Source organism: Coregonus clupeaformis, chromosome 36 (assembly GCF_020615455.1).
Source record: "Coregonus clupeaformis isolate EN_2021a chromosome 36, ASM2061545v1, whole genome shotgun sequence".
NCBI classification, from domain to species: Eukaryota; Metazoa; Chordata; class Actinopteri; order Salmoniformes; family Salmonidae; genus Coregonus; species Coregonus clupeaformis.
The window spans coordinates 28,569,121-28,596,402 of NC_059227.1; the positions used below are offsets into that span (position 1 = coordinate 28,569,121).

A 27,282-nucleotide genomic window follows, 5' to 3' on the forward strand; every position below is an offset into this window, starting at 1 on the left:
AACGATACGATCCGAAACGATTCAGTGACTTGAAATCGATTCAGTAACCTTTTAGCCAAAAATTCAACCAGTGTGACTGAAATAAATGCCTGGATACTGGACAGTGCAGGTGAAGTTTCCTAGATTCCTGTTTCTTGTAAGGACCGCAATGGTGGCTTGATAATTTCTCGCTCGTCGAGCTTCTCCTCTGTCATCCGCCATGCTATGCTTTTGTTGTCTTGGCGCTTTGCCTGCTGCTGGCGCGATGACGTCACGGATAGGCAGACTGAATCGAGTAATGTTTAAAGCCTTTATCATTAAAAGTGCTAAGAAAAAACATCCATATAAAGTCTGACGTGCTTAAATCCAATGGGTTATTTCCTAGTATCGATACAATCGATTTATTACATTTTAAAACTATGTTAGATCGATATATGTTGTCCAAAAGGCCAACTCGCCGAGCACAGATCGATGTAGTTGGATCATAGGAATATAAATCGATACATCGATGTAGTAGATGGATCGTTACACCCCCTAGTAAAAAACACTCCAGTGCGCAAAACAGGGGCACTGGAAAATACAAGGCACACAGGGAATATTCCCAACGATACAAAATACATGGAGCTCACCGAGCTTCTCTCTCCTCCACAATAAACATTTGCACACAAAGACAAGGGGCAAGGGAACACTTATACAGGTACTAATGAGGGGATATGAACCAGGTGTGTGTAATAAACAAGACAAAACAAATGGAATGATGAGATGAGGAGCGGCAGTGGCTAGAGGCCGGTGACGACAAACGCCGAAGCCTGCCCGAACAAGGAGAGGGGCAGCCTCGAAGGAAGTCGTGACAGATACTGTATATTTTTGAAAGAATAATATATTTCCCTTGACAGAGTAATGCTGAATGTAAAAATGGCTCAACTACCCCAACTCTCCCCTACACATGATGTAACATTTGTTTACGATTGACAGATAATGTTTAAATGCAAAACACTTTATTTTGTGATGGGGCCCTCAGCTCAGTTTGGGAACCTTAATCCAGGCTGGACAGCAGGAACTCAACCTGTATTTCTAGATTCCTCATCACCTCCCAGAGCCTCTCTGGGCTTTCATAGATTGACTCATTGAGGTTGAAGATGGATTGTAGCCATGCCTTCATCTGGCCCTGTTGACAACAGACACATCATCAACTATGAGAGAGAGAGAGAGAGAGAGAGAGAGAGAGAGAGAGAGAGAGAGAGAGAGAGAGATGTACCTTAACGAGGAGGTAGAACTTCTCAGCAGCCTCTGTCCAGGCTCCTCCAGGAGGGTCAATCCTCATTATGACTTGCAGGAGCAGATAAAGGAAGCTACCAGGCTTCTGGAGAAGGAACAGGGGACATGAGTGAGTGTCTACAGAGCTGATATGACAACAGTGTGTATAGCATAGATAAACAACAGGATGTTCCATTCTTAAGGCCACTTACAGATATAGGAAGAGATGTCTTTCCTTCTAGAAGGCCTAGTAGAACGAATTCATAAAAAACATCTGCGAAGTTGATGCGGTCGATCTGAAGTCAAACAAATAGGATAATTACATAATCTTCATTGACAAGCACTTTAGAAAGTCTCATTGAGTAGATGTTAGATGAGAAGACGGTGCCTGCAGCTAACGCTCAAGCTTGCATGTAGACCTACTCTACGAGAGCCATCTCCTGCTCTAGTCGCTCCCTGTTTGCTGGCTCATTAATGAAGTTCACCAGTAGGTCGTAGGCCTGCTGAAACTGCCTCACATCCTCAAAACAAAACAATCATAAAATTCCCTAAAACTTAGATCATAAACTCAAAGATTCAGGTCTGTAATTCAAAGGGCCTCCGATTGTTTGGCTAGTATGACGTTGAAACTTTTCAACTAAACCCTATGAATCACTGTTGCCTAAAGGTAACCCACTGTGCAAGAACTGGTTGAATCAATGTTGTATCAATAAAAAATGTCAATGTGATGATGTTGAATCAAAGTGGGAAACTGATTGGATTTGAAAGAAGTCATCAACGTAAGGGAATTTCGTCTTTTAACCTAAATCCAATTACGTTAATTTTTGGGGGATTTCACATTGAATTCACATTAGTTGACAACTCAACCAAATGTAAATCAAAACGAGACGTTGAAATGACATCTGTGCCCAGTGGGAACTATATATCTGGTCTGATGAACGTTGCACAATTATGTAATTGGTTACCTGCTGGTTGAGCTCGGATAGTCCACTCAACACCATCCTCCCAGCGTGGGTGAGGTAATTGAGGGAGGTACTGTCTGAGGATGTCAGAGCCTGTGAGAACAAGACAGTACATTTACAAATAGTCCAGAAATGTTCATGAAGTGAAATACAAAAGGTGCTAAATTCACATTTTCTCACCTCCATAGCACGTCTGATACCGGCCAGCCTCAGAGAGAAGTTGGTTGTCCCTTGGTTTTCAAAGTAACGCCTGTAAATAGAAATGTTCAATAACAAATGTTCAACCTAAGAAGCTAAAACATCAGTGCCATGAAATTAAGAAATCATTTTATGTTAGCCTATATTATAACTGCAGGATTCAGAAAGACCATACCAATGTAGGATCTTAATTTGATCACTCTTTTGTTGCTGAGAATTTTCCTGCACGGCAGGAAATGCAAACTTGTAGCGTATTTGGAATTTTCAAGTTTGTAATTTCCACTTTGAAATTTTAGACTCGATTTGCCCTAACGAAAAATGTATCCTGTTGCTGCAGGATTATTTTCCTGCTGTAGCAAACTGTCTCAAATTAAGATCCTACATCTGTAACTACAATATTGGGCAGATTATTTCAAAGCAAAGGTTTTTACTATAGATGCACACGAAGAACACATGAAAGCGAACCCACCGCAACTGGGGCACATCTGCAGCATTATTTTGCTCCTCCACAAACTCCTCCTCAAACTCCTAAAACAGACATCACATTAACTTAAACTCTACTAAACTGCATTTCACCTGCAACATCAACTGAAGCAGACAAAACATTCAGTGACATCATAACAATACTTTCATCTTGACCTAACAACTTGACCCTTGACAGACAACACAAACCTATCGATACCAAAACAATGACACACACCTGTACACACAAGTACAAATGAAATAAGAATTATTGACTGTAGAAAGAGTTTTACCTGAGGAGTGCTGTCAGGGGTCTGGTCCTGGTCCTGGGTGGAGTGGTAAGGTGGAGGGGGACTGGGAGGGGAATCGGAAGGGAAAGGGGGAGGCGGAGAATTCTGGGGGAACTGGTGAGAGGAGCCAGAGGACGGCTCATGAGGGGTGGTGATGATGTCAGAGGTGGAGAACTGATATGCCATCATCTCATCCCCCTTTCCTGGTACCCCTCCACTGTGGTGGAGATATCCACCTGCTGTTTAACACACAACATGTGACACTGTCAGCCCAACACTGAAAACCACCATATTGAAAACCCCTCAACCAAACACTGAAATAAATCATAACACAGAGAAACAACGGGGTGTACCTGGGCATCCTCATAATAGGTGAACTCAGACCTCCTCTTGACAAGGCAGGACATGAGTCCATGGATCCTTCTACCAAGGAACTAAAAATGAGGCAAGAGATTAGAACGTGTAATTTCATTTTCTGTCAACATGTATTTATTCAAATAGGTAAATGGACATTTGCCACTTTACATTTTTTTCTGTGAAAAATTGCCTGACTGTACCTTAATACCAGTCAGCTTCTTGTTGGTGAGGACCACCTGGACGAGACCCTTTAAAAGAGACAGAGAAACATTACATTTCATCCAGGAAATATAAGTAGACCTATAGCATGTGCGTCATTTGACACAAATCAGGTGCATTTGAGACGAAAGACCAGTTGAGAATCTCTCACCCATGGGTCCAGGATTTTTCCTGGATGACTCTGCTCCACCACAGCTGCTTCTCCACTCCCCTCACAATGCACAGGTGATGCATGTCCTCTTCATTTTGCTATAAAGAAAAAAACTCCTTCAGTCTCCAGACCTCTCTCTATATGTTAGCTGTAGATGTCTATAACATTTGGCAGGCGATTTCAGTTCTGGAGTATAATCCCTGGCAGTGATATAGAGCCCACATGATGTTCGTACGACAGGTTTCCCCTAGGTTTCAATTAGGGACAGACATACAAAAGAAAACCCAGAGACAATTGGGAGTTCAAATACACAGGTGTGTTCATAAATGTTAAGAATATGTCTGAAGTACCGCATTCGTCCATAATGGATATTCCAGTAATGGAAATGAAACGAACCCCAGTTCCCAACCAGCTGCAACTTCTCATAGGGGAAAACCAGAGTCTTCCCTATTTGGCTGAAAAACAAAGACATCCCCTAATTATAGAGATTGCTCTGTGATTAATAAGACACACAATTGTGGAGATAGAGGACATGGTAATGTGTACTATTACTAATCAGCTATGACTGTCTAATAATGTGATTGACTACCTGTGAATGGCTATCTGAAGGTGCTGACAGTTCGTCAAGCACTAGCCTCCCAGCTTCAGTGAGGTGAATGGTAGGCTCCTCAATAACCAATTTGGAAGTCTGTGAAAAAAAAGGGAACAGGGTAAAGTAAATTCTCCTATAAGATCAGATGAGCTTTGGTTAATAATGTGTTTGGTTACCTGTGTGTTTAACACTGCAAGCTCTGTTACCAGCATTCTCCCAGCACGAGTGAGGTAGTAGACTGGTTTGGCCTTGGAGAAGACAGGCTATGAAGACAAGGGAATATGTTTTTTCATTATGTGGTTTTATAGAAAACTAGTGACTTGATGTTAATCTTTAATATCCTCTAAAGACCAGAGAGTATCAGAATGGATAGACTCACAAAGATAGGAACACACAAGGGTCCAGACCAAGGGATTAAAGCCAGACAGGACCGGTGCCCAACCTCCTCATCCACATACTAAGGAACAAGACAGGATTAAATTAAGAGTCCGTTTGAATGATAGACAGGTAGCCTATAGGACTGACAGACTGGAATAGGGAGGATCGCAAGAGGAGGCCACTGCATGATAGATTCTAAGACAATTGGCAGTTGAAATACACATGTCTGTGTTGAAAGGTTAAGGAAACATCTGAGGTACCTGCCTATGAATGGTTACCTGTTCATTTTGAGAGGACAGTTCCTCCCATACCATCCTCCTAGCAGGAGTGAAACTGATGATAATGGGCTGCTCCATTGTGAAAATCTGAGAAAATGAGGGAACAGCTTTAAAGATATCAAAGTATTCTACTAGTGGATACTGAAGGTAATTATCCCTATTAGATCAGATGAGTAATGGTTAATAATCTGAATGGTTACCTGTGTGTTTAACATTGCCATCTCTCTCACCAGCATCCTCCCAGCGTGGGTAAGATAATAAATTGGCTGCAGTTTGACAGGCTATAAAAAAGGGAATATGTTTACAGAAATGTATTTCCAGAAGTTTCTTTTAGAAAAAGTTATGTTTATGTTTAAGCCCCCCTAAAGACCAGAGAGTATCAGAATGGATGGACTTACAGCGTTTGAAACCCACAGAGGTCCAGACCAAGGGATTAAAGCCAGACAGGGCTGCTGCCGAACCTCCTCATCCACGTACTAAGGAACAAGACAGGATCAATTTAAGAGTCAGTTTGAATGATAGACTGGTACTGTATAGGAGTAAAATATTGGCATAGGGAAGATTGCAAGAGGAGGCCACTGCAATGATAATAGTTGAAATACACATGTCTGAGATATAAATGTTAAGAAACATGTCTGAAGTACCTGCAGATGAATGGCTACCTCTTCAAGCTGAGAGGACAGTTCCTCCCATACCATCATGCTAGCACGAGAGAATGATAAATGTGCTGCTCAATCTTGCAAATCTGTAAGAAAATGAGGGAACAGTTTTAAGGGCATCAAAGTATCCCACTACTAGTGGATACTGAAGGTAATCCTGCCAATTAGATAAAATGAGCTTTGTTCAATAATCTGCATGGTTACCTGTGTGTTTAACACTGCCATCTCTCTCACCAGCATCCGTCCAGCATGGGTAAGATAATAAGTTGGCTGCAGTGTTACAGACTATTACAAAAATAGGGAATATGTTTACAGAAATTTATTTTCATATTGTTCTACAGAAAGCATCATGTTTATGTTTAAGTTACATAAACCCTAAAGACCAGAGAGTATCAGAATGGATGGACTTACAGCGCTGGGAACCCACAGAGGACCAGACCAAGGGATTAAAGCCAGACAGGTCCGCTGCCCAACCTCCTCATCCACATACTAAGGAACAAGACAGGATCAATTTAAAAGTCAGTTTGAATGATAGACAGGTACCTATAGGTCTGAAAGACTGCTATAGGGAGGATCGCAAGAGGAGGCTACTGCAATGATAGATAGTCTGAGACCTACACAGGTCTGTGTTGAAATGTTAAGGAAACATGTCTGAAGTACCTGCCTATGAATGGCTACCTCTTCAATTTGAGAGGACAGTTCCTCCCATACCATCCTGCTAGCAGGAGATGATGATAATGTGCTGCTCCATCTGTGAAAATCTGAAGAAAATGAGGGAACAGCTTTAAGGATATCAAAGTATTCCCCTACTAGTGGATACTGAAGGTAATTCTGCCCTATTAGATCAGATGAGCTATTGTCAATAATCTGCATGGTTACCTGTGTGTTTAACACTGCCATCTCTCTCACCAGCATCCTCCCAGCGTGGGTAAGGTAATAAGTTGGCTGCAGTTTGACAGGCTATTAAAAAAGGGAATATGTTTACAGAAATTTATTTCCAGTATTCTTCTAGAAAAGCAGTCATGTTTATGTTTAAGTCCCCTAAAGACCAAAGAGTATCAGAATGGATGGACTTACAGCGTTTGAAACCCACAGAGGTCCAGACCAAGGGATTAAAGCCAGACAGGGCTGCTGCCGAACCTCCTCATCCACGTACTAAGGAACAAGACAGGATCAAATTAAAAGTCAGTTTGAATGATAGACAGGTAGCCTATAGGTCTGACAGACTGCTATAGGGAGGATCACAAGAGGAGGCTACTGCATGATAGATTCTGAGACACTACACAGGTCTGTGTTGAAAGGTTAAGGAAACATCTGAGGTACCTGCATATGAATGGCTACCTGTTCATTTTGAGAGGACAGTTCATTCCATACCATCCTCCTAGCAGGAGTGAAACAGATGAAAATGGGCTGCTCCACTGTGAATATCTGTGAGAAAATGAGGGAACGAACATCAAAGTATTTCACTACCGTAGTGGATACTGAAGGTAATCCTGCCTATTAGATCAGATGAGCTTTGTCCAATAATCTGCATGGTTACCTGCGTGTTTAACACTGCCAGCTCTCTCACCAGCATCCTCCCAGCATGGGTAAGGTAATATGTTGGCTGCAGTTATAAAAAATAGGGAATATGTTTACAGAAATGTATTTCCATATTGTTCTTCAGAAAACGTCATGTTTATGTTTAAAGTACATAAACCAGTTTTAAGACCAGAGAGAAGACCAAAGAGTATCAGAATGGATGGACTTACAGAGCTGGGAACCCACAGAGGTCCAGACCAAGGGATTAAAGCCAGACAGGGCCGGTGCCCAACCTCCTCAACCACATACTAAGGAAGAAAATCAGGATCAATTTATGAGTCAGTAAAATGACAGTTTGAATGACAGATTGTTATTGAACCAATCCTGCTAATGAAGCAGTATTGTTATAGCCTGGGTGCCAGTCTGTTTCAGCTCTCTGTCCACTCCTTATGGGATTGTGATGCCAATATCATATTGCCACGATGGAATTGGCAAGAGAGCAGAAAGACTGGCACCCAAGCTATTGATAGGCCTGCAGCATTCTTACCTGAACAAGGACTGGGTCCTCCTGGTCCAGGGTGGGCTCATTATCTTTATGAAAAACAATAAAGGATTGTTTTCTCTAAGTTTAAGAAATACTAGCTACAAGACACCAGACATCTGTCCATGTAGTTAGGCTGATCATATATTTACTTGTGTTTTATATTGTATGACATCAAATGTATTTATGTGTCTGCATAATGTACCAACATGTTCAATTAAACCTAAAGCAACGGTTTGGTTTCAAAGGAGCAAGTTTGTTTGTTGTTGTTAATCTAGGGCTACACTGTAAAAAATGTAATCACCATGTGTGCTACCTAAATGACACCCTATTCCCTATTTAGTGCACTACTTTTGACCAGCGCCTTTTAACCATAGAACTATGGGTCCTGGTCAAAATAAGAAATAGGGTATTGGGTGGCATTTGGGACTATTACTATGTAGACATTGTCAAATATGTAAACTTACCCTCCTCAACCGTGACAACACGGTCCACGCTCTCCACGGTGGCCAGTGCATCCTCACCGATACCGTAATATTTGCTATAAAAGTAGACTGCCGAACCGGTCGCAAACAACAGGCCAGCTGCACACAGAAGCGACCTCTCGCGGAGGAATCTCAGCGGGGTCGCTGTCAACAAACGACTGAACATAGACCTACTCATTATCGCTCTACATACTGCAGTGATTTTGACTGAGTTCAAAACCATCTGACAATTCTTTCTTAGAATTACAGGGTTTTATAGGGACCATTAATACGTCAAAGTCTTCCATAAGTCATGGTTGGCTATGTCACAATGGGATAAACATGTTTATCAAACTGATTAAAAAACACTCAACAGTGACATCAATTAAATTGAATTTTGAGCATGATTTGGGAGTTTATACAATTGTAAACTATGAAACCATTGTTTAGAGAACAGTAGGAGTATAACCATTTAGAAAATACTGTATCTATGGCTCTGAGTAGGAGTAGAAGGGACAGCGTCACAATGCGCTCGCCATGGTTCTGAAAAAGAACGTTGCTGCGTTCATCAGCTCTGTGATGTTCTAGGCGGAGACACTCACTGAACCACTCACTTTCACGTTCAAGGTGTCAAAGCGTTCAACCAACATGCATTGGACTAAAACATCATTCAAATAGTTACTAAAAAGCCTACAGATATGTTTTACATTATTATTTTAAATCTCCTGCATAAATCAGCTGAGATAGCCTACTCTTCTCATCTCTTCGCCCTCCTGCCCTGGTGGTTATATCTGAGCGTTTTGATAACTGATTGATAATTTGGATTATTAATATCCAAAGTGAAATGCTGATTGTGTCATATTTATAATGTAGGCCTAGTAGCCCACGTTTCATGACATAACCCTAATCCTAAAATTGAAACCCTGGGCGAGCACACAAGCTCTGGCTGTACAGCCGGCAACAATAATACATCCAAAGAGGGTGGCTGTTGAGGAAAACCAGTACACCAACACAAATCTTCATTAGGAGATAAAAGTAATCAGAGGCTAAAAGAAAATGGCAGACAATAGAAATCGAATGCGTATGTTACGGCTGGTTAGTGTTTTAATTACGAAGGACTCCCACAAATCTATTGTCTCTCTAAAAAACTGTAGGCTGCATATTGGTGGTCAAAGTGGTCGAAACGGTGTAGTGATCCTCGCTAATACAGTGAGCCACATTACAATTCTGACCAAGTGGGTTAAATCTGTTGGAGCGATGCGTAGGGTGTGTGCCTTTCACGCATGTAACCTGGGTTCGCTTCCCCGCCCCTTGTTTGCTACAATATTTTAGGAAAGGGACATCTTCATGACCAACAATCTTACTCTAAAAACGTTTGTGAAAAAAGTTTGGTCAGTCTGTGAAAGTTAGAAAAGGTTGGTTAGTCTGTGAAAGTTAGAAACTTCCAGCAGGAATTGACAGTCATCAGTCAAGGTGGTTGGATTATATAGCTACAGTGGTGCTATGGTTCCAAAAGTGCTGGTGATAAAATTAACATTACTGGCATACACATTTCAAAACAAAAGCCTATGATCAGGTATGGAGTTTTGGAAATGTTGTTAAACCCAACAGTCTATACTCTATAGCACAAAGTGTGATGTCCCCAATGATAAAATTGCATGTTACTCTAATTGTGAGATGTGTTACAGTTTACAATAGGCTACTTGGGTCTACTATACCTTCATCCTTTATTAAAGCATTCGGTTGCTAGCATTATCTCCACAAGCAAGGGTATCCTGGGGAAAGACAAATCTTCTCCTCCCAGTAGACTAACTGAATCAAAGCCAGTAGCCTTTAACATTACTGCTAGATAGCCATGTAAACACGAACCTCAGTGGCAGAGCTAAAGCTCATCTGAGATCTTGCATAGGCTGCTGTTTACCATAATCAGGATATTTTTTTACAAACCTTGGCGATACTTTCTTTGTTCTCGATTCGGAAGAAACTTGTCTCTTATGAACATCTGTGTGCAGTTGCAGGTGGAACTCCAAAAAACAGAGAATATTCAGAAAAATATTAAATCCACTTTTTGTATTGAGCGATAAATACCGCTTTCATATGTGTAGATCTTTCTTTTGGTCGCACTGTGGGAAGTGCTGTCATTAAGGCTACTTCTACAAGCGGCCGCAGCCGCTTCGCATAGAAACGACTAGTTACTGCAACCGTGTTGGGAAATGTGAGATGTGCACAGCTAAAATGCCGAGGACTGTGCAAAAGGTGGATTTAATATATTTTTTGTCGAATTTTCTCTAGTTTTTGGAGTATGCTACCTGTAACTGCACACATACGTTTATAAGAGACACATTTCTTCCTAGGTTAGGGGTCTATAATTGTAAAATAAATGTGTTTGATTGAATAACTAGCCTAATCTAACTATCGTGGTCATACATCTGGACTCTTCATCATCATCATAAACACTTTGAATTACTAAGGAATATTCCTATAGCAACTGGTTGCTAGGGGAAACGAGACACTAGCATTATCCTCTTGTTGTGAGACTGAGAGGGAGGATTGGAGAAGTGCACGAGGAGGGGTTGGAAGCAGAGAAGACGGAGCATGGTTGAAATTCCACCAAATGGATAAGAAGAGGCAGACAAAGTTTGACACATTTATGTTTTCAGTGGTTGACCGACACGAATGAACGAGTAAACCTTGTTTTAGCCTAGTGAAGTATCACAAATTAATACCTCAGTATTAATTATCCACTGCACGGAATCTCCATGAGGGCACAAGTCTGCATGACGATTTTCGGGTAAAGAGAGGCAGCGCGGGAGAGCTGACTTGTCGCCTGGCAGGTATGTTCTGCTATTTTGAATAAAGCTAGCCATACAGCTAATATAAGTTTTAGGCTATTATTAATTTCGTATAGCTAACTAAATAAATGAAGCTATCTAACAGCAATGCTGTTGTCGGCTTACACATGTAATAATTACAACCAGGAGCCTATAATGGAGGAAGTCAGCTTTTCAGTCAGTCCTATCATTTATATTGAAAATAGGTTATTATAACACAAGGTAAACACACATTTACAATAATTGTTAGGTCTATGTTATTAGCCAAAAATTGACTGATACAAGTACAGAAACATTCATAGCCAGAGGCAACCTAGGCTACACTGCAATTAACACTATACTTATTATACACGCTATGTTCTACAGTGCTGATTCTAAGAACAGGGTTAATTCCCATAAAGTATTAGTATCTCTGTCTCTATCACATACATGCATGGCCAAGGAAGATAGGTTGCATAAACAGATACAAATATAGAGCGATAAGGCGCAAGGGGGACAGGGGAAGAGAATAAACAGTGAGAGGGAAAGAATTGGTGAGTACGCTCTGTCCTGCAAATGCCAGAGCACATCAGCGCCGGAGCTACATCTAGTTTGATGTAAGGAAGTAGCCTACTCGATTGCCTATCCAGGGGCCTTGTATGTGATCAGACCTGTTGAAGGTGGGGTTCGTGTGTGAATGTGAGTGTGAAAGTGTGAGTATGTATAGCTGTAAGTATGAGAACGTATCAGTGTAAACTAGGGGTGTAACGATTCGTTTTAACAACGATTCGATTTGTATCACGATTCGTGGTTGTCGATACGATTCAAGGACGATATTGGTTCATTTAGAACGATACGATCCGAAACGATTCAGTGACTTGAAATCGATTCAGTAACATTTTAGCCAAAAATTCAACCAGTGTGACTGAAATAAATACCTGGATACTGGACAGTGCAGGTGAAGTTTCCTAGATTCCTGATTATTGTAATGGAATCAGGTATCAATTAATTATGAATATATATAAACAAGCAAACAACAATGAATGGCAAATGCATTCACATTTTATTTGAATAAAGTGCAAACAACACTTTAGGTTGAATTAACAGGAAGTTAAAATTGTCTGATCTCATTTTCAATATTCAATACATTTTCAATAAAAGTACAGTAAGTGCAACCAACATTTCAACAGTAGGTTTACCTGCTACTTCTGCTTTTGTTTTTCAACATAAAAATATTACAATATTAATATCAAAAATAAAGTGCAACCAACATCTCTTCAGGTTGAATTAACAGTAGGTTTACCTGCTACTTCTGCTTTTGTTTTTCAACATAAAAATATTACAATATTAATATCAAAAATAAAGTGCAACCAACATCTCTTCAGGTTGAATAAAGAGTAGGTTTACCTGCTACTTCTGCTTTTGTTTTTCAACATTACAATACAAATACAGTATTAATATCAAAAATAAAGTGCAACCAACATCTCTTCAGGTTGAATTAACAGTAGGTTTACCTGCTACTTCTGCTTTTGTTTTTCAACATTACAATACAAATACAGTATTAATATCAAAAATAAAGTGCAACCAACATTTCTTCAGGTTGAATGAGCAGTGGATGAACCTGCTACTACTCTCATTTTAATAAACAAACAATATTCAACAAAAGATCAAGTGTAACCTACTAGGCTACTCTTCAATGACTACAGATTTTTTTCAAAAATATCAACTGATCAACATGATCTGGCTGCAGAACACTTCTCTGTGCGTTCACTATGTCGCCAGCAGTACTAAAAACTCGTTCTGCTGGCACACTGGTGCCTGGAATGCACAGGTACCGTTTAGCAAGGGTGGAAAGTACAGGTAGCTCTTTCTCCTGAGATCTCCACCACTTCATGGCATTTTCAGTCAAAGGCAACGCATCCTTTGCTCGGTACTTTAACACCTCTGCTCTGGCTGTCTCGCTTGTGGATTTTCTTTCTCTTTGGGTGAAGGAATCGCCAAACAGTGCATCTAAGGCTTTCTTCTTACAAGGAGGTGACTCATTTGGAGCTACAATATAAGAAATATATTTCAAAATATAGTCATGTTTTTCATTAATACAAAACAACAACAATCTTTTATTGGTATCACATGAAACACACCTGTGGTCTCTTCATTGAATCCTGACAGCTTTGTGCTTGAGCTTCCCTCGTCTTCCTCCTGATTTCCCATTGCTTGCATCTATTGATGTAAGAATGTGTGAACTGTTCAAATTTCTGCTCTGTAATACTGCACACATAAATTTAGAGGAAGATAAAGAACAGATGAGATTTGAGAGAGGACAAATGAAAGGGGAGAAGAGAAAAGAGCAGAGGAAAGAGGAGAGAAGAGTTACCTGGTGGGACACTTCTGCCTCAAAAAACAGTTTTGTGTAGACCTGTTCTCTGTCCTCTTTTTCCAGGTAGGGCAGTTCTTTAAATCGCGGGTCCAACGCTGATGCTGTTTAAAGAACAAGAATATTGCATTCATTGCATTATTAAATTAAGTTGACATGAAATTGCAAGTGATGACCACCTCCTCATACACAAAATAATCAGAAGATTAAACTTTAGTATGTTTAAAAGAAATGTGGCACAGTGATGATGTAAAGCCACCATGAACTAAGAATTGTATTGCAGATATCTTGTTTACTTTTCCATATGAAAAAACAACTCAAATTCAAACTTGAAAACGCAAAGGTGTGGCATTTTACAAATTAATACAGTCTAATAACCTAAAATATTAACCAAGTTGATTTTAATTAAGACTCCAAATTAATTACCTATGTTGAGAGCATCTTGGGTGCCTCTGTAGCGTGTGGAGAGGTCACTGGCCATCACCCTCTTAATCTCTGCAACCAGGGTTGAGTCGTCTTCGCATGGCTGTAGGTGTTTCAGCAGTTTTGCTTGAAGAGGAGCAATTACAGAGAGAGTTGGCTGGTCTTCTTCACACATCACAGTGGTTGCCATTTTGACAGGACCCATCAACTGAACAATGTCATCCATGTTGGCAATATCACTCTCACTCAGCGTGCCTACATCTGTGACCCCCTTTCGTAGATCCTTGGACATCAGAGTTGCCATTATAGCTGGCTGTTGTTCCAAAAAACGTTCAAGCATTTCGAATGAACTGTTCCATCTGGTGATTATGTCTTGGATCAGTTTATGTTTTGGTAAATCCATCAGAGTTTGTTTTTCCTGTAGGGCGTGACATGCAATCGGGCTGCGGTGAAAATATCCAACAATTTTTCGCACTTTCCCCAACAACCTGGAAGCACGGTCCACCCCCAAACCCTTCTGCGAGGCAAGGTTGAGTGTATGTGCGAAGCAGGTAATGTGTGGACTGAACTGGGCTTCTGCACCGGCCACAATCATATTCCTGGCGTTATCTGTGACGATGGCAGGATTCTTGTCGTAGATTTTCCACTCCATGCAGGCTTCACGCAGTAACGCGCCAATATTTTTACCAGTATGGGCTTCATTTAAAACTCTGGTTAGCAGAACAAAGGTCTTCATTTTCCACTCCGGATCAATGTGATGAGAGGTAATTGTCACATACCCTTGATTTGAGCATGACGTCCAGCCATCTGTCGTTATCGCTACTCGTTCAGCTTGAGAAAGCGACAGCTTCACATCATTCTTAGTACTTTCGTACAATGCAGGAATAACCTTTTCTGAGAAGTGTGGTCGGCTTGGTATTGTGTACCTTGGCTCTAATGTTTGAATAATTTCACGGAATCCCGGATTTTCAACCACACTGTAGGGTCGCATGTCTTTGCAGATAAACTTGGCAATTGTTGCCGTGATGTTTTTTGCCCGAGCTGAGTTTTGGCCTAGTCTCTGACTAAACATGCAGGCGAGACCTGAGGCTTCTGCAGAGTTGACTTTACCTTTCGCTGCTGTACGGGAACGCTGCAAGAGGTGCCTGGACGGTCGGTGTTGTGTGAAATCCCATGGCGCCTTAGTAGGTGGTTGGAGAGATTTGTCGTGTTGCCGTTGTACTTTACTTGACCTTTACATATCCTACAAACAGCGAGCAACTTATTTAGAACATCTCCGTCTTTGCAAAAGCCAAAGTGTTTCCACACACTGGACCGCAATGGTGGCTTGATAATTTCTCGCTCGTCGGCTTCTCCTCTGTAGTCCGCCATGCTATGTTTGGTTGTCTTTGCGCCTTTGCGCTGCTGTTGGCGCGATGACGTCACGGATAGGCAGACTGAATCGAGTAATGTTTAAAGCCTTTATCATTAAAAGTGCTAAGAAAAAACATCCATATAAAGTCTGACGTGCTTAAATCCAATGGGTTATTTCCTAGTATCGATACAATCGATTTATTACATTTTAAAACGATGTTAGATCGATATATGTTGTCCAAAAGGCCAACTCGCCGAGCACAGATCGATGTAGTTGGATCATAGGAATATAAATCGATACATCGATGTAGTAGATGGATCGTTACACCCCTACAATGTATGTATCAGCCATGACTTCTCATTCTGTTATGAAACATTGTATCCAACTAGCCTAAATTAATAGATACATAAACGTCACACTTTCACTCTACCGGAAACAATGTCAATAATATTTAAGTGTACTAAACTAATAGCATTGTTTGATTATTATTATTATTATTATTATTATTATTATTATAGTTCAGCATATTGCATATTTGGCATCATCAGGGTCCGTGTAACGTTTATCAGTCTAATGATCTAAAACACTCATTAAAATTGAATATTAGTTTACATTTTTCAAATTCTCAATTTTCTGATTGTATTAGATCGTGGAATGATAAGCATTACACGCACCGTTCGCATACACCCATCAGTCTAAATCATGTTGTTCCTTAGACAGGAAAGAGTATTTGGAATATGAAAACTTCACAACTTTTTCTCAGATTCCTTTGTGAGTAAAGGGCAGTCTAGTTGGATGCGTCCCAACTCTAACGTCACCCCATTGAAGTTTACCACATTTTTACATTTTAGCAGACATTGTTACCAAGAGCAATTTACTGGAGCAATTAGGGTTACGTACGTTGAAGGGTACATCGACAGATGTTTCACCTAGTCGGCTCAGCGATTCGAACCGTTCTGTTACTGGCACAATGCTCTTAACCGCTAGGCTACCAGCTACTCTGCACTGGTTAAAGGGTGAGGGTTAGGTAAGGGTCGGGGTTAAGGGTAGGGTTAGGATTTAGGGTATGGACGTCCCAATGATCCCATATAGCGCTAACCTTATTTTTAGTCATTGGGTCCACTGCTATTGGTGTGTGTTAGACGCTCCGCCCATGGAGGCGGTACCGTAATAACTGACAATGAAGGAAGTCGTGTAAAGACTGGCATCTGACAGCGCAGCAGTAAGCTACTGTATCTACGTCCAAAGCGTTGTTTGGGAGAACAATTTATATTTACTAGAAGTAGCCAACTGCATCAGATTGTTTCGAATGGAGACCAGACAACAAGGTGAGTGAGCGTTCCAACTCTCAAAACGTATAGAATAATATATTGCACATAGTGGTTCATGTGGATGTAATATTGCTCTGTTGCATTTATTCAACTGGGTAGTATTTAGCCTATTGTTTGTTACTTACAATTAGCAGAGAGATGAACGAAAACTATTGTTAGTGAATTAATATTTGATATAGTCTTAGTTAACCTTAATAAATATATTAATAACCGTAATAAGCAGTTGACCTTTTATATGGGATGATGGTCTTGATAGATAAAATTATGCGTCATAACTTTTAATAAATTCTTCCTCAAAAGACAAACATTTTATCAACAGAGTAGCCATTTGCGACCAGTTATCACATGACGCGCCTAGGCTGCTAAATGGAGCACGTGGTTAACTTTTACCATTGCTGTCCAGTGTGCAACATCATGTTGCAACATGGTAACAAAAGATCAAGTTTGTAATGTTGCTCTGTCCCTCTGTTGGGTAAAAATTCATTTAGCAAACCATATGACTGGCTCAAGGGCAAGGCCACTACTTTCCCTCCCCACGTGACCATCTGACCAAATAATTGAAACCTTGTGATAGGTATTCTGCTTTGGAGAGAGTTTCTTTGTAGTTGGCCCTATTTCCAAATAGCAAGATGGCTGTTTTATCTTGTGCACACTAGATTAGGCTACCAGTTGAATACTGGATATTTTAATCAACTTTCTGGTTCAAACAAGGTCTAGCCATTGGTTTTGATCAACCTCCGGTTATCAGGTTACAGTCAGTCTGTAATGCAGGGGTATTCTACCAGGGCGGCAAGTGCCGATGGCTGCTAGTAAGCTTTCTTGACTGACTTGGACATTCATTTTGCCAACACATGGCTAACCTTTGTTTAACCAGCTAAACAGCTGCTCTTAGTGGAAATAGGCTACAGTGAGGGAAAAAAGCTTTTGATCCCCTGCTGATTTTGTACGTTTGCCCACTGAAAAGAAATGATCAGTCTATAATTTTAATGGTAGGTTTATTTGAACAGTGAGGGACAGAATAACAACAACAAAAATCCAGAAAAATGCATGTAAAAAATGTTATAAACTGATTTGCATTTTAATTAGGGAAATAAGTATTTGACCCCCTCTCAATCAGAAAGATTTCTGGCTCCCATGTGTCTTTTATACAGGTAACGAGCTGAGATTAGGAGCACACTCTTAAAGGGAGTGCTCCTAATCTCAGTTTGTTACCTGTATAAAAGACACCTGTCCACAGAAGCAATCAATCAATCAGATTCCAAACTCTCCACCATGGCCAAGACCAAAGAGCTCTCCAAGGATGTCAGGGACAAGATTGTAGACCTACACAAGGATGGAATGGGCTACAAGACCATCGCCAAGCAGCTTGGTGAGAAGGTGACAACAGTTGGTGTGATTATTCGCAAATGGAAGAAACACAAAATAACTGTCAATCTCCCTCGGCCTGGGGCTCCATGCAAGATCTCACCTCGTGGAGTTGCAATGATCATGAGAACGGTGAGGAATCAGCCCAGAACTACACGGGAGGATCTTGTCAATGATCTCAAGGCAGCTGGGACCATAGTCACCAAGAAAACAGTTGGTAACACACTACGCCGTGAAGGACTGAAATCCCGCAAGGTCCCCCTGCTCAAGAAAGCACATATACAGGCCCGTCTGAAGTTTGCCAATGAACATCTGAATGATTCAGAGGAGAACTGGGTGAAAGTGTTGTGGTCAGATGAGACCAAAATTGAGCTCTTTGGCATCAACTCAACTCGCCGTGTTTGGAGGAGGAGGAATGCTGCCTATGACCCCAAGACCACCATCCCCACCGTCAAACATGGAGGTGGAAACATTATGCTTTGGGGGTGTTTTTCTGCTAAGGGGACAGGACAACTTCACCGCATCAAAGGGACGATGGATGGGGCCATGTACTATCTAATCTTGGGTGAGAACCTCCTTCCCTCAGCCAGGGCATTGGAAATGGGTCATGGATGGGTATTCCAGCATGACAATGACCCAAAACACACGGCCAAGGCCACAAAGAAGTGGCTCAAGAAGAAGCACATTAAGGTCCTGGAGTGGCCTAGCCAGTCTCCAGACCTTAATCCCATAGAAAATCTGTGGAGGGAGCTGAAGGTTCGAGTTGCCAAACGTCAGCCTCAACCTTAATGACTTGGAGAAGATCTGCAAAGAGGAGTGGGACAAAATCCCTCCTGAGATGTGTGCAAACCTGGTGGCCAACTACAAGAAACGTCTGACCTCTGTGATTGCCAACAAGGGTTTTGCCACCAAGTACGTACAAAATCAGCAGGGGATCAAATACTTTTTTCCCTCACTGTATGTTAGAGTTTACACTTCCTCTTCCAATTATAATGTGGGGAGGTCAAAATAATGAAAAACTATATACCAAATATTCATTTTGAAAGAAAGGCGGCCTGTGCGTAAGAGAGAAAAATATATAGATAGTTCAAAAGGGACTCGCACTCAAACCATGAATAGGAATAACCCAAGGAGGCTGAGATGTAAAAATAATATACTTAATTTAATCCATGCTCGAAAGAATACAAAGGGTGACAGTGCAAATTAAATAAAGAGCATACGTTTCGGCCTTATGCCTTCATCAGTGCTGTACAAAGCATTGATTACTTTTCCTTGCCATTATCATTCACCTGGGGGGCTAATGTATACTGCTCAAAAAAATAAAGGGAGCACTATAATAACACATCCTAGATCTGAATGAATGAAATAATCTTATTAAATACTTTTTTCTTTACATAGTTGAATGTGCTGACAACAAAATCACACAAAAATGATCAATGGAAATCAAATTTATCAACCCACGGAGGTCTGGATTTGGAGTCACCCTCAAAATTAAAGTGGAAAACCACACTACAGGCTGATCCAACTTTGATGTAATGTCCTTAAAACAAGTCAAAATGAGGCTCAGTAGTGTGTGTGGCCTCCACGTGCCTGTATGACCTCCCTACAACGCCTGGGCATGCTCCTGATGAGGTGGCGGATGGTCTCCTGAGGGATCTCCTCCCAGACCTGGACTAAAGCATCTGCCAACTCCTGGACAGTCTGTGGTGCAATGTGGCGTTGGTGGATGGAGCGAGACATGATGTCCCAGATGTGCTCAATTGGATTCAGGTCTGGGAACGGGCGGGCCAGTCCATAGCATCAATGCCTTCCTCTTGCAGGAACTGCTGACACACTCCAGCCACATGAGGTCTAGCATTGTCTTGCATTAGGAGGAACCCAGGGCCAACCGCACCAGCATATGGTCTCACAAGGGGTCTGAGGATCTCATCTCTGTACCTAATGGCAGTCAGGCTACCTCTGGCGAGCACATGGAGGGCTGTGCGGCCCCCCAAAGAAATGCCACCCCACACCATGACTGACCCACCGCCAAACCGGTCATGCTGGAGGATGTTGCAGGTAGCAGAACATTCTCCACGGCGTCTCCAGACTCTGTCACGTCTGTCACATGTGTTCAGTGTGAATCTGCTTTCATCTGTTAAGAACACAGGGCGCCAGTGGCGAATTTGCCAAACTTGGTGTTCTCTGGCAAATGCCAAACGTCCTGCACGGTGTTGGGCTCTAAGCACAACCCCCACCTGTGGATGTCGGGCCCTCATACCACCCTCATGGAGTCTGTTTCTGACCGTTTGAGCAGACACATGCACATTTTGGCCTGCTGGAGGTCATTTTGCAGGGCTCTGGCAGTGCTCCTCCTGCTCCTCCTTGCACAAAGGCGGAGGTAGCAGTCCTGCTGCTGGGTTGTTGCCCTCCTACGGCCTCCTCCACGTCTCCTGATGTACTGGCCTGTCTCCTGGTAGCGCCTCCATGCTCTGGACACTACGCTGACAGACACAGCAAACCTTCTTGCCACAGCTCGCATTGATGTGCCATCCTGGATGAGCTGCACTACCTGAGCCACTTGTGTGGGTTGTCAAATCAAATCAAATCAAATAAAATAAAATTTTATTGGTCACATGCGCGGAATACAACAGGTGCAGACATTACAGTGAAATGCTTACTTACAGCCCTTAACCAACAGTGCATTTATTTTAAACAAAAAAAGTAAGAATAAAACAACAACAAAAAAAGTGTTGAGAAAAAAAGAGCAGAAGTAAAATAAAGTGACAGTAGGGAGGCTATATATACAGTAAAATAAAGTGACAGTAGGGAGGCTATATATACAGGGGGGTACCGTTGCAGAGTCAATGTGCGGGGGCACCGGCTAGTTGAGGTAGTAGTAGACTCCGTCTCATGCTACCACTAGAGTGAAAGCACCGCCAGCATTCAAAAGTGACCAAAACATCAGCCAGGAAGCATAGGAACTGAGAAGTGGTCTGTGGTCACCACCTGCAAAACCAGTCCTTTATTGGGGGTGTCTTGCTAATTGCCTATAATTTCCACCTGTTGTCTATTCCATTTGCACAACATCATGTGAAATGTATTGTCAATCAGTGTTGCTTCCTAAGTGGACAGTTTGATTTCACAGAAGTGTGATTGACTTGGAGTTACATTGTGTTGTTTAAGTGTTCCCTTTATTTTTTTGAGCAGTGTATGATGGGGGTGCCTGGGAGGGGTCCCTGAGCAAGAAAAGGTTGAAGACCCCTGCTGTAATTGACACTGTAACCTACAGTGTACACCAATCCTGCGTGTGTGCGTGTGTGGCTGTATGTGTGTGCGCCTGTGTGTGTGTATGCCTGGTTTGTGTGTAACCTACTCTTTTTTTCTTTCACCCCATTCATTGGCTTATGGACATCAAATGCTTCATCATCAGATCTGTACTCTAGTGTACTGAGCGACTCTAATGTTTATTTTTTTATTTTTTTATTTCACCTTTATTTAACCAGGTAAGCCAGTTGAGAACAAGTTCTCATTTACAACTGCGACCTGGCCAAGATAAAGCAAAGCAGTGCGATAAAAACAACACAGAGTTACATATGGGGTAAAAAACATAAAGTCAAAAATACAACAGAAAATATATATACAGTGTGTGCAAATGTAGCAAGTTATGGAGGTAAGGCAATAAATAGGCTATAGTGCAAAATAATTACAATAGTATTAACACTGGAATGCTAGATGTGCAAGAGATTATGTGCAAATAGAGATACTGGGGTGCAAAAGAGCAAAATAAATAACAATATAGGGATGAGGTAGTTGGGTGGGCTAATTTCAGATGGGCTGTGTACAGGTGCAGTGATCGGTAAGGTGCTCTGACAACTGATGCTTAAAGTTAGTGAGGGAGATAAGAGTCTCCAGCTTCAGAGATTTTTGCAATTCGTTCCAGTCATTGGCAGCAGAGAACTAGAAGGAATGGCGGCCAAAGGAGGTGTTGGCTTTGGGAATGACCAGTGAGATATACCTGCTGGAGCGCAGACTACGGGTGGGTGCTGCTATGGTGACCAATGAGCTAAGATAAGGCGGGATTTGCCTAGCAGTGATTTATAGATGGCCTGGAGCCAGTGGGTTTGACGACGAACATGTAGTGAGGACCAGCCAACAAGAGCGTACAGGTCACAGTGGTGTGTAGCGTATGGGGCTTTGGAGACAAAACGGATGGCACTGTGATAGACTACATCCAATTTGCTGAGTAGAGTGTTGGAGGCTATTTTGTAAATGACATCGCCGAAGTCAAGGATCGGTAGGATAGTCAGTTTTACGAGGGCATGTTTGGCAGCATGAGTGAAGGAGGCTTTGTTGCGAAATAGGAAACCGATTCTAGATTTAACTTTGGATTGGAGATTCTTTATGTGAGTCTGGAAGGAGAGTTTACAGTCTAACCAGACACCTAGGTATTTGTAGTTGTCCACATACTCTAGGTCAGACCCGTCAAGAGTGGTGATTCTAGTCGGGTGGGCGGGTGCCAGCAGCGTTCGATTGAAAAGCATGCATTTAGTTTTACTAGTGTTTAAGAGCAGTTGGAGGCTACTGAAGGAGTGTTGTATGGCATTGAAGCTCGTTTGGAGGTTTGTTAACACAGTGTCCAATGAAGGGCCAGATGTATACAAAATGGTGTCGTCTGCGTAGAGGTGGATCTGAGAGTCACCAGCAGCAAGAGCGACATCATTGATATACACGGAGAAAAGTGTCGGCCCAAGAATTGAACCCTGTGGCACCCCCATAGAGACTGCCATAGGTCCAGACAACAGGCCCTCCGATTTGACACACTGAACTCTATCTGAGAAGTAGTTGGTGAACCAGGCGAGGCAGTCATTTGAGAAACCAAGGCTATTTAGTCTGCCAATCAGAATGCGGTGGTTGACAGAGTCGAAAGCCTTGGCCAGGTCGATGAAGACGGCTGCACAGTACTGTCTATTATCAATCGCGGTTATAATATCATTTAGGACCTTGAGCGTGGCTGAAGTGCACCCATGACCAGCTCGGAAACCAGATTGCATAGCGGAGAAGGTACGGTGGTATTCGAAATGGTCGGTGATCTGTTTGTTAACTTGGCTTTCGAAAGGCAGGGCAGGATGGATATAGGTCTGTAGCAGTTTGGATCTAGAGTTCACCCCCTTTGAAGAGGGGGATGACCGCGGCAGCTTTCCAATCTCTGGGGATCTCAGACGTTATGAAAGAGAGGTTGAACAGACTAGTAATAGGGGTTGCGACAATTTCGGCGGCTAGTTTTAGAAAGAAAGGGTCCAGATTGTCTAGCCTGTACTGAGTGATGGTGCAGGGGAATGGGGTAAGACCTTGTAGTCCGATGAATGGGTTATGCCCAGCAGGTTTGAGATGCAACCTGAAGGTGACATGCCTTTGATCAGTTCCAATTCCCCTGTTATTGGTAGTATTACAGTAGTTACAGTAATTTGAATGTGTCATCATTGAAGAGTAAACCTGTGCAGCATCAATTGCATATGTATTATAGGCTACTGTGAATTGTAATAGCATGTGGTGATAAATCGTTGGATTTAGATCCACTGATCTGTCTTGATGATACTGCACAATTAAACCAGAAAATGGGCCAATGTGTTCTTGATATGCTTGCTTGCCCCATTATGTAGATAGATAGCTAGATTCCCCTTTTGTAATACTTCAGTTCTCTTGCATGTTATGTTTGAGCTGATTGTTTTAGGTATTGTGGTGTTTGAAATTTCTAAATGTTCTCTCGGTACGTATAGAGCCTAAAAGGATCTGTACATGAATTACCTAACCAGGGTCAACTTCATCAGGCAAACAATGAAACACCTATGTAATCTATGTATGTGTGATAGAAATGTTCAGAGACGTTTGTTATACAGCATTTTTTCTCTGGTTATGAACATGTTATAACCTTAGGCTATATGTTTAGAACATGTGACCTCCCTGGACAAAGTAGTCTAGGCCTATACACTGAGTGTACAAAACATTAGGAACACCTTCCTAATATTGACTTGCACCCCCTTTTACCCTCAGAACAGCCTCAATTCGTTGGGGCATGGACTCTACAAGGTGTGTGTGTGTGTGTGTTTGTTTGTTTGTGTTCCACAGGGATGCTAGCCCATGTTGACTCCAATGCTTCCCAAAGTTGTGTCAAGTTGGGTGGTGGACCATTCTTGATATACACGGGAAACTGTTGCGCGTGAAAAACCCAGTAGCGTTGCAGTTCTTGACACACTCAAACTAGAGAACGACTGATATGGATTTTTTAGGGCCGATTTTGTTTGGGTGTCTGTATTTTACTATTAATATTTTTGACAACTTTTACTTTTGCTTCACTACATTCCTAAAGAAAATAAGGTAACACTTTACTTGACACCCAGCGTCATAACACATTATGATATGGTCATAACCATGTCGTAGTATGTCATAACAGCTGACATAACTTGTCATAACACTGTCATGACACATATACAGTGGGGAGAACAAGTATTTGATACACTGCCGATTTTGCAGGTTTTCCTACTTACAAAGCATGTAGAGTTCTGTAATTTTTATTACAAAAAACAAAAATCCAGAAAATCACATTGTATGATTTTTAAGTAATTAATTTGCATTTTATTGCATGACATAAGTATTTGATACATCAGAAAAGCAGAACTTAATATTTGGTACAGAAACCTTTGTTTGCAATTACAGAGATCATACGTGTCCTGTAGGTCTTGACCAGGTTTGTACACACTGCAGCAGGGATTTTGGCCCACTCCTCCATACAGACCTTCTCCAGATCATTCAGGTTTCGGGGCTGTCGCTGGGCAATACGGACTTTCAGCTCCCTCCAAATATTTTCTATTGGGTTCAGGTCTGGAGACTGGCTAGGCCATTCCAGGACCTTGAGATGCTTCTTACGGAGCCACTCCTTAGTTGCCCTGGCTGTGTGTTTCGGGTCGTTGTCATGCTGGAAGACCCAGCCACGACCCATCTTCAATGCTCTTACTGAGGGAAGGAGGTTGTTGGCCAAGATCTCGCGATACATGGCCCCATCCATCCTCCCCTCAATACGGTGCAGTCGTCCTGTCCCCTTTGCAGAAAAGCATCTCCAAAGAATGATGTTTCCACCTCCATGCTTCACGGTTGGGATGGGGTTCTTGGGGTTGTACTCATCCTTCTTCTTCCTCCAAACATGGCGAGTGGAGTTTAGACCAAAAAGCTATTTTTGTCTCATCAGACCACATGACCTTCTCCCATTCCTCCTCTGGATCATCCAGATGGTCATTGGCAAACTTCAGACGGGCCTGGACATGCGCTGGCTTGAGCAGGGGGACCTGTCGTGCGCTGCATGATTTTAATCCATGACGGCGTAGTGTGTTACTAATGGTTTTCTTTGAGACTGTGGTCCCAGCTCTCTTTAGGTCATTGACCAGGTCCTGCCGTGTAGTTCTGGGCTGATCCCTCACCTTCCTCATGATCATTGATGCCCCACGAGGTGAGATCTTGCATGGAGCCCCAGACCGTCATCTTGAACTTCTTCAATTTTCTAATAATTGCGCCAACAGTTGTTGCCTTCTCACCAAGCTGCTTGCCTATTGTCCTGTAGCCCATCCCAGCCTTGTGCAGGTCTACAATTTTATCCCTGATGTCCTTACACAGCTCTCTGGTCGGCCATTGTGGAGATGTTGGAGTCTGTTTGATTGAGTGTGTGGACAGGTGTATTTTATACAGGTAACAAGTTCAAACAGGTGCAGTTAATACAGGTAATGAGTGAAGAACAGGAGGGTTTCTTAAAGAAAAACTAACAGGTCTGTGAGAGCCAGAATTCTTACTGGTTGGTAGGTGATCAAATACTTATGTCATGCAATAAAATGCAAATTAATTACTTAAAAATCATACAATGTGATTTTCTGGATTCTTTTATTTATTTATTCCGTCTCTCACAGTTGAAGTGTACCTATTATAAAAATTACAGACCTCTACATGCTTTGTAAGTAGGAAACCTGCAAAATCGGCAGTGTATCAAATACTTGTTCTCCCCACTGTATGGCTGGTAATAGCACCTACATAAGAGTGTCAAAACCCACGAAACCTACTACACAAGGCAAAACATTCCATTACATCATAGCCTACTTGTCAACAGTATGTTTATGTTATATAACATTTTCTGAAATTGACCATATTAAATTATCATTGTAATTGCGCACAAATTGATGTCATACATGCACCTACCCCAATGCTCTGTTGCTGATGACTGGGATGAATGCAGGAGCAGATTTCAGGAGCAGGACAAGACACCCTCTTTTTGACTGATGGCTGACATAAGGGCATGTACGTGATAAGCCTATCTGACTTCTATGATTATGATGGTCATAATGCTTCTTGACAGTGTCATAAAGTGTATTTTCTTGTCCAAGTAAATTGACACAGGATGGTCCTAATGCTTCTTGAGAATGTCATAAAGTGCATTTTCTTAGTCCAAGTAAAGTAAAATATGATGAAAAAAAAAACATGACTAAATAATTCATTACCACAACAACAAAGGAATTAAGAAACAAACTTTCAAACGAAAAGTAACTTCTTTGCAGGGAAAAAATACATTTGAATAAATGTGGGTTCTGACACTCTTATGTAGGTATCATAACCAGCCATAAAATAACGCAATATATGTCACAACAGGTGAGCATATATATGGGTCATGACAGTGTTATGACCATGTTATGAGAAGTTATGTCAGCTGTTGTGACATATTATGACATGGTTATGACTGTGTCATAACGACACTAGGTTTCAAGTAAAGTGTTACCAAAAATAATGTACTTTTTACTCCATACAATTTCCCTGACACCCAAAAGTACTCGTTACATTTTGAATGCTAAGCAGGACAGGAAAATGTTCAAATTCACACACTTATCAAGAGAATATCCCTGGCCCTACTTCCTCTGAGCTGGCGGATTCCCCAAACACACATGCTTAGTTTGTAAATGATGTCTGTGTTGGAGTGTGCCCCTGGCTATCTTTAAAAAAATAAAGAATTAAAAGACAATAGTGCCATCTGGTTTGCTTAATATAAGGAATCTGAAATTATTTATACTTTTACTTTTGATACTTAAGTATATTTAAAAGTATATTTGGGCTGATCTGTGGAGTCTTTTGTGCTACAGATTACAAACAATCTGTTTGCCTTCTATTTGGGACTTATATTAGCCTACTGATCAACAACATTTGCATAAAAGTATCACTCAAGCATGTCACGCCAGTATGGAAGGACATCATATAAGCACTGCTGTTAGTTTGAGAATATCTATTCAATGCAAATGGATCCAACG

General features: G+C 41.6%; 4 protein-coding genes and 1 long non-coding RNA gene across 11 annotated transcripts in view; 1 reads left to right on the top strand and 4 right to left on the bottom strand.

Moving 5' to 3' along the window:
• Positions 1 to 1,015: 1,015 nt before the first annotated feature.
• On the bottom strand, positions 1,016 to 3,341 carry LOC123482694. Its single transcript, XM_045211181.1, has 7 exons — positions 3,152 to 3,341; positions 2,866 to 2,924; positions 2,379 to 2,448; positions 2,202 to 2,291; positions 1,449 to 1,532; positions 1,238 to 1,342; positions 1,016 to 1,147 (listed from the first exon to the last, which is right to left on the bottom strand). Exons 1-7 carry the CDS (start codon positions 3,335 to 3,337, stop codon positions 1,016 to 1,018), a joined length of 726 nt encoding a protein of 241 aa, XP_045067116.1. The 5' UTR covers positions 3,338 to 3,341.
• A 2-nt stretch (positions 3,342 to 3,343) lies between these two features.
• LOC123482702 lies at positions 3,344 to 3,892 on the bottom strand. Its single transcript, XR_006657834.1, has 4 exons — positions 3,876 to 3,892; positions 3,706 to 3,753; positions 3,502 to 3,582; positions 3,344 to 3,387 (listed from the first exon to the last, which is right to left on the bottom strand). It is a non-coding gene; the product is annotated as an uncharacterized LOC123482702 (long non-coding RNA).
• Positions 3,893 to 4,297: 405 nt separating this feature from the next.
• On the bottom strand, positions 4,298 to 9,130 carry LOC121552152. The gene is made up of 9 exons (XM_041864879.2): positions 8,312 to 9,130; positions 7,851 to 7,894; positions 7,534 to 7,611; positions 7,323 to 7,388; positions 7,124 to 7,210; positions 4,847 to 4,924; positions 4,644 to 4,730; positions 4,465 to 4,563; positions 4,298 to 4,330 (listed from the first exon to the last, which is right to left on the bottom strand). The coding sequence occupies exons 1-9, from the start codon at positions 8,550 to 8,552 to the stop codon at positions 4,298 to 4,300; spliced, it is 813 nt and encodes a 270-aa protein (XP_041720813.2). The 5' UTR covers positions 8,553 to 9,130.
• Positions 9,131 to 10,865: 1,735 nt separating this feature from the next.
• Positions 10,866 to 27,282, top strand: part of LOC121552206 (tumor protein D53 homolog) — a 53,306-nt gene continuing 36,889 nt past the window's right edge. For 6 of the 7 annotated variants that reach the window (XM_041864943.1, XM_041864944.1, XM_041864946.1 and 3 more), the window contains exon 1: positions 16,454 to 16,597. In XM_041864943.1, coding sequence (XP_041720877.1) covers positions 16,579 to 16,597 — 19 coding nt within the window. In that variant the 5' untranslated portion in view covers positions 16,454 to 16,578. Of the gene's footprint in view, positions 11,143 to 16,453; positions 16,598 to 27,282 lie in introns of those variants that run through there. The other variant, XM_041864949.2, reaches the window with a different exon arrangement.
• Positions 12,721 to 14,840, bottom strand: LOC121552210 (E3 SUMO-protein ligase ZBED1-like). The gene is made up of 4 exons (XM_045211350.1): positions 13,919 to 14,840; positions 13,493 to 13,596; positions 13,260 to 13,338; positions 12,721 to 13,167 (listed from the first exon to the last, which is right to left on the bottom strand). Exons 1-4 carry the CDS (start codon positions 14,649 to 14,651, stop codon positions 12,812 to 12,814), a joined length of 1,272 nt encoding a protein of 423 aa, XP_045067285.1. The 5' UTR covers positions 14,652 to 14,840; the 3' UTR covers positions 12,721 to 12,811.